This window comes from Carassius gibelio, chromosome A10 (assembly GCF_023724105.1).
Source record: "Carassius gibelio isolate Cgi1373 ecotype wild population from Czech Republic chromosome A10, carGib1.2-hapl.c, whole genome shotgun sequence".
Taxonomy (NCBI): Eukaryota; Metazoa; Chordata; class Actinopteri; order Cypriniformes; family Cyprinidae; genus Carassius; species Carassius gibelio.
Genome location: NC_068380.1, coordinates 13,186,228 through 13,199,522, shown reverse-complemented (window position 1 = coordinate 13,199,522; position 13,295 = coordinate 13,186,228). Strand labels below are relative to the sequence as shown.

General features: G+C 37.4%; 1 protein-coding gene across 4 annotated transcripts in view; it reads right to left on the bottom strand.

Annotated features, from left to right (window-relative positions):
* Positions 1-13,295, bottom strand: part of LOC128021219 (cell adhesion molecule 2-like) — a 392,008-nt gene that overhangs the window by 21,898 nt on the left and 356,815 nt on the right. For all 4 annotated transcript variants that reach the window (XM_052608263.1, XM_052608261.1, XM_052608262.1 and 1 more), the window contains 2 exons: positions 12,193-12,345; positions 9,643-9,780 (listed from right to left, as the gene is read on the bottom strand). In XM_052608263.1, coding sequence (XP_052464223.1) covers positions 9,643-9,780; positions 12,193-12,345 — 291 coding nt within the window. The remainder of the gene's footprint in view (positions 1-9,642; positions 9,781-12,192; positions 12,346-13,295) is intronic.

The following is a 13,295-nucleotide window of genomic DNA, read 5'->3' as shown; positions in this document are numbered from 1 at the left end:
AGTTTATTCACATGCGTTTTAGTGTGTTGTAATTACATTGCATTTAGAATGCACTTCTTGACCAAAATGACAAAGAAATTAACTGCGACTGTTTCGTAAACACTAGATTGTAACGAGATGTTCAATGTATACGAACGTTTCCAACATGTTTTGGTGTAGGCTAAAGCTGTGTATGTTTAGTTATTATTAGATTTTAGCCCAGTGACACATATTGTACCAGGTTTTTGTGTTGGGGGCTGCAAAGTGGACAAACCAGTTCTGGGTTAGCTAGGGTAGTTAAATGTGTGATTGCGAGATGTAAATGTCCTGGTTAGATTAAAGCCATTAATAGCGTGAATGCAAGGTGACTTACATCGTAAACAATATAATCCTCAATATCCATACGTGTGCATGGAGGTAAATTGTTCAGGTCTCTGTGCCGCTGCAGGGAGCTCTTATGGGTCGATATTTTAGATGCCTGAGAGCTTCTCCAAACACCCCTGATTTGCGCTTGGTGTGAGCTTGTTCCTGTAAGGTCCCCTTTCTTTTGCCTTATGTTTTTGCATTGCTTTACTTTCTTCCTTTTCTTTCTCATATTCGTAGATCCGTCTCGATCTGTTCCGCCGACAAAATAAATGCGCAAAAATGAAAGCGCTCTGAAATGTTTAGTCGCGCCTCTGTGAATATCTGAAGGCATTGCCCCTGGCAACAGACAGCGTATCCTGCCATGAGGGCCGACCGGCTCAGACCCCTCCCAAATCAACCCAAATTGGCACGTGACTCCTCATTCTCAATACCGAATCCTACTCGCATACTTATTCCATTAACACAGTAAAACACATTAATGAAGCAAACAACGTCCACAGCAATGTATTTTTCATTTTATTTTATTTTAACTGTAAAAAAAAGAAAAAGAATAGGCAAGATTATGCCAGGATGACAAGTGAGAAAAACTTTTTTGTTTAATAAAAAAAAAAAAAAAAACATTAACAGGTGACAGCCGGTTGCGAGTGTGGGAACGAATGTCCCCAGCAGTACTGAAAAGTCTTTCACTGGGCACAGAGGTAGATTTTTGCCAGCATTGGAAATCGCTGCTGGTTTGTCTTCCACCACTGAAGAGGATCCTCTCTAAGAGGAATCAAAGGCTCACCGAAAAAAAAAACGCTTTTCTCACGTCAGCACCCGATGTGACTGGATGGCTCTGTATTGCTACTTTCACATATCGTGTCTTTTGCGCGCTCAAGTTCGTTATTTCCCATGTAAGCGCTCGGCATGCGCGCTCATAATGGAAGCGACACGGTCAAGATGCACACGCGGTGCGACGCGGCCGTTTTTTTCAGGCGCGTCCGCACCGCATCGAGTTAAAAACATTTCAACTTTTCAGAATGTTGCAAGTGCACAGCGGTCATGTGACAAGAACTAACCAATCAGCTTCATCCTTTCCTGTAACAACGTTGAAAGATCAGCCAAGATGAAGGAACAGCTGATCATAGTTGTATATGGATTGCCATGTTGAAATAAATTTAGTAGCTACTGCAAGCAATTTTTACTGTTGCAAATCCATTTATCCTTTGCTGAAATTTCCACGTCTTAATGGAGAGAGCAGGTCATGGTTGCTTAGCAAAGGCAGACGCCTCAGGGGCGCAACTGCCCGAGCACTTTGGAAAGGAGGAGAAATCGGCGCGGCTAGCGTTTTCCACGCGTTTTTAGGCGCAATATGTGAATGGCCCCTAAATCGTCCCAGGCGCTCAAGATTCCTGAACAGTTTCGTTTAGAGCGAACTGTCGGGCCTTGTTCCTCCTCATATAAACAACTTCACGCAATCAACGGGCGCGTGACGTTGACCAGCGTAGCGCAAGCCTAGGGTTCGGTTCGGTGAAAAAAAAATAATAAGGTTCGGCCGAAACCGAACCCCGCCAAAAAGCCCAGTATTCGGCCGAATCCGAATCCTGGATTCGGTGCATCCCTAGTCATTAATGACATTCCTATATTGTTGAATCCACATTGTTCAAATGATGAAGGTGTGACCATGTTATTATGGTTTTGGGAAACAGTCGTGATTAGGTAGTTAGTTGCACTTTATTTTACAGTATGTGTACTTACATGTACTTATAGGGTACTTACAGTGTATTTCTGGTTCTGGTAATACAAGGTAACTACATGGGGTAGGGTTAGGTTTAGGGGTAGGTTCAGGGTTAGTACCTAGTTATTACATAGTTATTGTAATTACTATAATAAGTACATAGTATGTACCAGGGAAAACGGAAGTTAATTTCTTCAGTGATACATGGTACTTACACTGGTTAAACAAACGAATTATGTGCTCACACAAGAAACGCACGCCTGACCAGTAATTAAAGCTCTGGCCAGATATCAATCAAAATCTCCACACACAGTAATCTGTTTTTTTTTTTTTTTTTTTTTTTTTTTTAGGGCCGGATTGACGCCATTTCTGAGCTTTTAATGAACCTGGTCCTAGTCTCCATAGGTAAAACTGACCAACTGCCACATTTCAAACTATTTTCCAGTCTGGAACGTTTACAATCACTTCACAATCACCCTGCACCCTATCTATATATTTCATGTTGATCAAATACATAGAACAAGACAGACTTTCCCATCTGAATGACCTCTATTTCTTCACACGTTAGAGATTATCCAGCTTGTGCGCCTCTGTGAAGTTGGACTCTGATTCTCGGCCCCCGCAGCCAGGATGAAAGAGGAAGCTTAAACAGTGAGGAGCGCTGTGTGTTCAGACTCAGCAGCCACCGTCGGTCTCCCTGCCTATCATAAGCAGCACTAAGAACTTCTCTCTTTGTTTGGCTTTGAGCTTTTTATCTAGGTACCTGGGCATTTGTTCTAACCAGCCAGGATTGAACAGATGTTTTGTGTGTAACTTCATCATATAGGCACTGACCACTGTGAAACAAAGACAAAGAGAGTAGCTACATTCACACACAAACAACCAATATGCACAAAGTTTCAGTTTTATCAAAGTAGTTTCAGTTAGATTTGCCGTTTTCTGAAGGTCGTCTGAGTGGTTGTTCGCTGGGGTGTTCTGCTGGGTGCCAGGGTGTTGCTATGTTGTTGTTAAGGCAAGACACCTCAGGTGAACTGGGTAAAAAGTGTAACTAATATATATCACCACACTTTCCCAGCTGATTGATTATATTAATTTCAAACATATTACAAGCTTTTTCAAATGTTGTTTAGATATGCAAATTAGGCATTATCTAAATAAAGGGATTTGATTTCCGCTGAACGTTGGATGAAGCATTCTGTGTCTTTAATTTTGCTGATCTATTTCAATCAAGATTAACTTTAATTTTCACCAGGTCTTTAAGAATAAAATATTATAAAATCAGGTGAATGATATATGGACAAACCCTCCAATGAAAACCTTCTAGACTAAATACAATATAGACTAAAACTATGTAAGTGGAGATTTCTGGTTTAGAATATGACGGGGAAAACATTTTGAGGACATTCCTTTTTAAAGATATGTTATTTAGATGAAATGTACAGATGCAATAACATAAACAATTAAACATGTATTATGTTTTCTTTCCACCAGTATGAAACGTTATGGAAAGTCCAAAATCGCAAAATTGACCGGTGAATAAACAAAATGGGATCCAACATGGAATTGCCTTGAGAAGGGGTTATTAGTTTATGGTTTTGCAGCTGCTTGTGTGCTTTATTGTGTGTACATATGATTAAATCATCAGATAAATCATCGTTACTCTTATTCTGCCATTTTGTATTCGAACAGTGAAATGGAATGAAAGAAAGAGTTCTTAGCAGAACCCCTGGAGGAAAAAAAGGACGACGATCACTCTCTCTTTCTTCTGCTCTGGAGATTTTCCTGTCGGCTAATCTGTTACATGTTCTCATAGTTCTTCTTAGGGGAGTTCTCCTCCCTCAAGGAGGTCTGGGGATGGAAATGCACCCCCTAACATCCTGGAGGAGGAAAAGAGAAACATTGCCATAGTTCTATAGGAGCATATTGTATGCAAAAATAATGGTCTTAATGATTTTTTTTATTATTTTTTTTTGCCAGTAATAATATCTAAACATCCTTACAAGATTACTTTAGAAGCAAAATTGCATTAGATAAGACTTTAATCTTCGGTTTATTTTTCATACCCCATGGGCAAATTGGGTTTTATTCTTGTTTTAAGTATAAACATGATTAAAACCTCATCTAACTTTGTTAGATTTATGCTTAAAAATATTTATGCTCTCTTTAACATCCCAAATATTTCTCAAGTCTCATTTGTGTCTACTTTTATTTCTCCTAAGGAATTTTAGGAGAAACATCTGAAATGCTGTTGATACTAAAATGAAAGTCTAAGTCTCCTGAGCTTAGGAAGAGTAACCACTGAGCAATGCATTTTTTCCCCATGGGTTCATTTGCAAACTCAAAGCAGACTCTGAGTCTTTGGGAAGATAGTGCTGTCAAAAGTTTGGGATGAAGGGCTGATGGAAAATGTCGTTATGGTGCATGTTTTATTCATGTTTCTGCCAAGACACAGGAGGCATTTTAGAATTCCATTTTTAATGACTATTGATGGATTGCACTCAACATGTTGCAAGAAGAAGCTGTAGGGGTAAGAAAGCCGTTGTGCACACACATTAAATACTTGTGCATGTTTACATTTTTAATATACAGTATATATATATATATATATATATATATATATATGTGTGTGTGCGTGTGTGTGTGTGTATATGTGCGTATATGTGTGTATATGTGTGCGTTCATGGGAGAGATAGCAGGAGAAAGAGAGTATGTGTTTCCTGTACATAATAAAAGATAATTTTGTGGCAAAAACATGGAAATAATTTGTTGTTTTTATCTTGTTGTTTGCTATATTTACTCTCTTGGTCAGTGTCATTGAGAGTTTTGGTTCTTTTGCTGCTGTAGGCTGTAAGGACATTTGAAATACCTGAAATCATTTGGTGAGGTGATACGGACGTGATGCGGTCAAAATCTGCCGGGAACTACTTTAGCTGTCCGTTTCCCTGAAAATGACTGCACATCTTAGAATGTTTCTCAGCCAGTTAAAGCAGTAATATTGTGAAATATTATTAAAATTTTAATATCTGTTTTCTCTTTTTTCACATTTCAGATGCAATGATGGCAAAACTTAATTTTCCCCAGTCTTCAAGGACAGATGATCCTTCATGAATCATTTTATTATGCTGATTTTGTGATCATGAAACATTTCTTGGTATTATCATTGAAACTGTGATACTTTTTTTTTCAGGATTCTTTGAAAAGAAAGTTAAAAAGAACAGCATTTATATGTCATTTATCAATGTTATGCATCCCTGCTAAATAGAAGTTGATTTCTTAAAAAATAAAGAATGGTAGAATATATATATATATATATATATATATATATATATATATATATATATATATATATATATATATATATATATATATATATATATATATCAAGATATATTTAGTATTTATGCATTCATTAAAGTAACAGAAAGACAAAACCAAATACTAAGCCATTCTAAAATGTCCTTTTTATTGAAATTTGGCTTTTTTTTGTTTTGCTTATAATGTACAATTCAGAATTTAGCTTAGAAAAATGCTAAACAGAAGGACTTTTACTTAAAATTCTGGACCCATTGTATGTGCACACACTACATGGGCTGCGGAAGAGGTAGCTGCCAAGATGTGGCCTATGTAATATTTACAGGTTAGTTTAACATGCAATAAACAGATGCACAATTTTACTCCAATGATGAAAATAAGGAGTCTGAGATAGAAAGAGAGTGAGTGAGAGAGTGAGAGAGAGAGAGAAAGAGGGGCATGTGAGAATGTGAGAGGTGTTGATATTGGATTCCATTACAGCTGTCAATTTCACACACACATACATTCACAAACACAGAGCGTCTTGGGCTCTGCATACTTGCAGGGGAGAAAGTGTGAGATGTATTGCATCCTGGAGACCGGCACAAATTTAATACCGTGCTGGGCATTACTACAGTCCCAGAGATCCCACAATAATGCAACTGCTATTCCCAGTCCAGGCTTCCAAAATAAATGCGTTTATCGCAGTTCAGCCTCACACAGCGATGGGGAAGTGCTGAAAACAGAGATGACAACAGCTGCTGTGACTCACAAACGCAGCGACAGGAAGGCAGCAAACCCAAAAGCAGACAGAGAGAAGCTCTACAGGAAAACAACAGGTCAGCCAATCAGAGTGAGCAGAGCCGAAAAAGCAATATCCTTTCATTTACTTACACCTCTCTGCTATAAAACCAACACAAAGAAACTAAGACAACCCGACAAGATAAACAGAGCTAAAGTGACTCAAAAAAAATTATTTGACAGTTTATTATATGTTAAACATTCATTGAGTTTATATATATGTTGCATCAATCTGGGGTTCACTCCTTTTCATGCATCCTTGAAATGTGCTCTTGTTTTATTGGATCCATCCATCACAAGACACATTCATGATGAAAATATCTAAGACTGACACTGACACTGCAATCAGCTGAGAGCCCTTAAACATCAAGCTTCATGAGACTGTTCTGATGGGAGACAGAAAGACCTTAGCAAATCCTTTTCTGAGTTCACACTACAAGCTACATGTGATATCTAAATATATATAATAGTTAAATATATAATAGTTTCTCATTCAAACCACCTGCTCGAGGTAATGCCATTCTTGTACTTTTGAGGAATGAAATGTGTCTGAGTCACAGACTTGCGTATAATAATTTGCACCTGCATTACAAAACAAGGGGTCTCGGAGTCAGAGAGGGAGCGAAAATGTTAATGATCGTATTCATCTCTGACCTCACGGTTGGAGAAAAAATGTAGCTGAATTAATCAAATACATGCATAGTCAATTAAAAGAAAACAACAGAATTTTGACAAGTAATGTGAAGAAAGCAACACTAATGAAGTTCAAAATTTCACATCTATCAAGATTAAATGCATGTCTTCTTGTATACAAATCTGTTGTTTTGTTGCCTTAAATAATTATTGTTAACTACAATACATTCAACATAACCTAAACACCAAGATTGTTGTCTTTTATCTGTGACTACAGCGTGCCTGAGTCACGTGTAAGGAGATATCAGTTTCTTAAAGGAATCTTAAACAAAGCAGCTTACTTTTCTGCCGTTCTCATCTGAAACATCACTAATCCCTTAATGAAATGACATAAGCTCTGAAAATCCTCCCCTGCTCACAAATTCTGTCTGTTTATCAAATGACCAGAGGGACTGAACGCAGATGTAATAGCTGATAAGGAGCCTAAACAGGATCCCAGTTCGAAGTCAAAATTATAAGAACCCTTGACTAACCAAGGATAAGAAGCTAAACTTTCCCGCTCAGGCTTTTCTTTCTTTCATGGTTGTAGATGAAAGGAATAATTCAGCCCCCAAAAATAAACATTTCTTCATTTTGTTCCAAATCCGCAAGACTTTATTTTCTTCTTTGAAGCACAAAAGGTGACTTTTTAAATGAATATTCTGGTCACTTTTCAAGTGAACGAGAACCTGGACTTTTAAGCTCTAAAATAATTGAAAAACAACCATAAAGTATGTGTACTATATTCCAAGGCTTTTCTTGAGAGAAGTAACGATTTCTGATTCATGAACGATTCATGATTCCTGTGAGTCAGATTAATTGGTTGATCTCGATCACAAAATTGCTCTTGATTTGGACTCAGAAGTTAACAGCTCACTGGAGGGAAAAATTATCTGCGAATATTTACCTCAAATTTCAATCTGTCCATCACACAAATCTATAATATGATCTAGAATATTATTATATGGATTTTACATCCTTTCTGAAGCTCTGCTCTGCATTTATTTTACTGTAATCGCACAGAAAAGTGCAACCAGTACAATTTTTAATAAGGTGAGTAAATAGAAAAAGAAATACACTAGGGGGGAAAACAATGCATAGAAAAGCAGGGCAGAATAATACAAAAACATATTCTGTGTGAGCGCCTTTTAGAGTTGTTCCTGCCCTGAGTTATTATTAATGTACATTAAATATGTGGTTAAATATCATGATTCCAATGAGAGATGAAGCGAGGACTCAATTGCAGGACGATGGGCTTTTATTAATAGTAAAAACAAAAGCAAACACAAACTACCCCCAGGGTGAAAAACAAGGCACAACACAGCAGGGCAAGGCAGGAACAGGAAGAGCAATGCCTCACAGGAAGCACACGTGTAAAAAGCACATATCTCACGCATGACAAATAACATTAAACAACGAACCAGCACAGGACTGCAGACACAAGGAGAATAAATAGGGAAACAAGGGAGACACAGGTGGAGCAACCGAAACAATAATTAGGTAACAAGATAAGTGGGGACAGACTATAGACAGGAGATCACATGGCATTAACAAACACAACAAGTCATGTGCTCAAACAAAATACACCCGGTGCAATGCAACGCAAGGCGCAGCGCAAGTGTGTTTGCTAGTTTCAGTCCGGTTCTGTACACATTTTCTCGTCCAGCGCCACGTCATTTAATTAGCAAATACACCCATGGGCGTGCTGGTCTAAAAAAGAGGTGTGTTCAGGCAGATTGCTGGTGCAATGCTATTTTAAGGAGCTGAAAATAAACTGCGCCATACACCAACTCAAACCTGGTTTAAAGTCTGGTGCAATGTTTTTTTCTTAGTTATTTAAAGAGCGTGTTAGTATAGGCGTACATGCTGCTTATTAAACACAGGGACGAACAGCGGCACACAAACATGCCAAATATATTAAAGGATTGCAATGCACAATAATTTTTTGTAGGATAATTAAATATATATATATATATATATATATATATATATATATATATATATATGCCTACAAGTCATAATGGATAGTCGTCGCATGTATCAGAATTAGGCTATCTATTTGCTCGCACATGAGCTGCTCCACTTCATCTCGGAGACGCGTTTATCTTTGCGCTTGCCAAATTACGCCATGTAAATAACAAATTCGTCGTGGCACGAGCCCAACTGGCTCTTAAAGGGGATGGAAGATGAGACTCTAATTGGTATATTGCACGTTACACCCAAAAAACACCCATTACTCATTAAGAGAATAGAGACAACCCGTTTAGACCATGCGGCTGGGCATGTTTTTCCGTTGTTAAAATAACAAAAGTGGATTTGGACACGCCCTGAGTGCACCTGCGCAGTGCGTTTTACACTGTACGTTTAGATCATTAAAATAGGGCCCAGGGACCTCTGGTGTCCATCTAAGCCACACCAGCTGAATACTGTGACAGTTAAATACAGTTTATAGCTGTAAATGCAGCGATGCACAAATAAACAAGCTATTCCCTCCAAAACAAAGTCATTGCAAAGACATAAAAAGCATTGAGCATTGCTTCATCCTCTGGGGTTTCACTGTAAAGGCCTGTCCACAAGGTTCCATCCACCGGAGACACAATAATCCGTCAGTGAGGTAAATGTCACCTCATTGCTAATTAGAACCGCTGTATTTTTAGAAATGCAGCAAACGGACGACAAAGGCACTCAATGCCATCCACATTGAATGCATGGCAGAGCAAATTTCTACTAGGAGAATTCTTCCCATGCTGTCAACTTTTTTTGTGATTTGTCTTCTAATTATTATTGTGAGTTCGTTTTCCATCAACTTTCCTCACCTTTGATCTCCTTCTCATTCTTGAACCATCGGACATCAGCCGCAGGTTTGCTACCAGAGGTCACACAGGTCAGTGTGATTTGATCTCCCTCCAACACAGGCTTGGTGAGTCCATTGATCTCTGGTTTCTTAGGCACACCTACATATTGAGGACAAAAATTGAGAGAAAGGGAAAAAAAAGCTTACTTTAGTGAGTTCAAAATTAGTCTGAATTGGCCCACAATCCACAGCAATCCATTTTTGAACTGAGCTGTCAATCTGTTATAAGGCTCTTTCACAGCACTTGGTGTTACATTCTCTCCAGTATTTAATTGATGGTTTATGTACACATGAATGCACAAGTTAATACACCAAAAGATTCATATGACTTGACTCAAAGCAAATGTTTCCACATTCAGAAGCAATCAGCATTTCAACCTTATGAAATATTTCATTTACACAGGGAATTCTGTGGTCCACAAATGCATTACTATGTCAGGAGCTTCCTCTCTGAGGTAGCGGGCTGAGACAAAGAACAATCAATAGGAAACATTAGTCAGGAAAATTAGATATTGGGTTTGCTTTGATTGAAGATGAGATCAGACATTTGGCATTCAGTTCACAGGTCTTATTGCTCCCCTGACTAAGACGCCTTAATCACATTCCTAAGAAGTAAATCAAAGCAAAAACCACCACAATGTACCATGCTTTAAAAAGTAAATACACCAGACAATCTACTGCAGCTCGGCCTGTAACCTCCACTGGATGACGTGCTGTTTCTTAATATTGTATAATTAAGTATAATATTCAAAACCACTTAGGGTCAAATTCACTCGCACCACTTTGGTGTGTTGTATTTCAATGTTGGTGCACATTTCCAATTAATTGCGGCAGCTGTAATACATCAAATGATGGAGAACTGTGTTCTAATCAACCTTTAGTCTAGTCCAGCACACTTTCAATGGTTTAAGAGTCGATTCAGATTGAACAAGGCTGTCCAGTCCCAGTAAGGTACACTGGCTGTGCTTCTCTTGCTGCATCTGCAATTTAGAGCTTGATCGGCATGTTACTAGATCAAGATTCAGCAAAGGATGTTGATTCGGAAAAAAATTGTACTTATGACTTGGACTTGTGTTGTACATTATCCATTATATATGTGAAAACATGCATAATATCTATATCAAGAAATTTTTTAATGAACAAATAAACATTGTGTACTGCATATTTGTCCTAGATAATAATTACAACATGGAAATGAATTGTAACCATTCATGTATTCACAATGAGCAAAACATTAATACAATGCAGGCTTGTTGACAGAGTGTACAACTGTAATGATTTTAATGGTGTATGCCGGCTAATTAAAACGAGACTAGCTAATTGGGCTCCTAATTAATGCAGAAATATGGCATTAAGCAATGTTTGTTGGCTGTCACAGCTGACATTAACTCTGGTATTTTTGGGACTTGATAGAAAGTCTGTTTGAATTTTGATTGACAAAACTGGTAAAAGTTGATAGAAGAAACTAATTAAACTTCTGTCTGTGTCACTTCTCAACACTGTTCTGTGATCATCTGCGTCTTTGTTCAAGGCGACCGGGTGAATCCATTTAATTAAATCCTGATCCAGGCCAAAGTTAGATTTACAACGCCCCCACTGAGGTAAAATTCTAATTATCTATCTACTTTCTGGAAACAACCATTTTTGTCATTTTCTTTAGAGTTGTTAATGGTTCAGTTTATCTGCCTTCAAAAGAAATACAATAAAAACAGTAATATTTATGAAGTATTATCACAATTAAAATAACTATTTTCTACTTTCATATAAAGTAATTTATTCATGTGATGGCAAAGCTGAATTTTCAGCATCATTACTCCAGTCTTCAGTGTCAAATAATAATTCAAAAATTATTCTACTATGATGATTTGATGTTCAAGAAGCATTTCATAATATAAGCAATGTTATATTATTAGTGATTGGTGAAATTATGTGTGGCCAAGTATGGTGACCCATACCTGAAATTTGTGCTCTGCATTTAACCCATCCATGTGCACACACACAGAAAATATAAAGATAAATATATTTTGAAATATATAAATGTTGTAAAATTAAAAATATTAATATATTTACTGTCATGTTTGTTCAATTTGCATCCTTGCTGAATAAAATTAAATTCTTTAAAAAATCTTACTGATTTATGTTTGTGTGTGTGTATATACTGTATTATATATATATATATATATATATATATATATATATATATATATATATATATATATATATATATATATATATATATATTATTTTATTTTTTTTGTTGCTTTAAATACATATCTTACTTTATATTCTAAAGGCACTGAACAAAAAGTTTTAGATACAAATGCAGGCCTATAAGTGCAAAAATGGCCTTTAAAATCAAGGTATGATAGACTAAAAGAAATTCAGTAATTGTGAACAATACTGTCTTGTGAAATTTTGTAAAATAACAAGTCAAGGCTAAATAACTTGAAATGCTTAGCTGACTGATTTAGGATGTAACGGCACATACATCATGTGTTCAATGATGTCTTACCCAGGACGGTGAGGAAAGCCTTGGCTGTTTTGACAGGCATGGTGAACAGGGAGCAGGTGTACATCCCCTCGTCTGCCAGCGTGACCTCACTGATGCTGATGGTCAACTCCTGCGACGTGGCTCGGACCAGCTCAATCCGGTTATCTCTCAGCGCTGCCGGAACAAACAATCAAGAGAGCACCATTAATTATGACACCTTCATTAGCATGTGCCATACTCAAGAGCGGCAGATCCTCTGAGACTTTCTCAAACCACTTGAAGTTTTAATGCATGGATTGAATTCTTACCAACAGACATGAAAGCATTGAAACACCAAGAATTTGCAATTGTAACCTAAAAATTAATTTACAAAAGGGAGCATGTCAGTCCATGATTATATTCTCATATTTTTCGGAGTATGAAGATCGATTCTTTGCTACAGGGAAAAAAATATTTTATGATGGCTTTCAGTCAGAGGGCAAATGGAATATGGATCAATCAGGATTCAAAGCTAGCATCATTTCAGTGATCATTTAGTGTACAGAATGAGCAATCATCGATCTGAAACATGCGTGAGCTCACCTACTCATTTACAAACTCTGAATTTATGACATTTGCAGGTTCTTTACCCAGTCGAGTATGAATAAAAGTAAAGTTCAGACCTATTATGATTGTAACCTCTGTGCAAAAGAGGCCCAAAGATACAGTTTTAGTTATTACACCTTTTAGTGTCCATCATCATACAGTCCTAATGGAAAGGTCAAAGTGCTAATGCAAAGGTCAAATGCTAACGTCAAAGACTGGCAGTAATTCCCGAGGCATCTTTAACATGCTGTGTTTAATGATAATTACAATACTCTGAAAAAGTCTGGCAGATCACAAGATATCCGCCATGTGGCGGCACAGTTTAATCAGCGAAGACAAGGTCACTAGTTCTAACCTTCTGCTTTCCATAAAACTCACTCAGACATTTTGAGCCTCATTGACGCTCTGTAACAACCTGCCAGAATATTCGTGGATGAGCTTTATGGTTCTTTTCCCCCAGGAGAATAGAAAATAATACATTCTCATGGACAGTCATCAGGGTGACCTTTCAGAGCTCTCGTAATAAAAAAGTTGCTAAG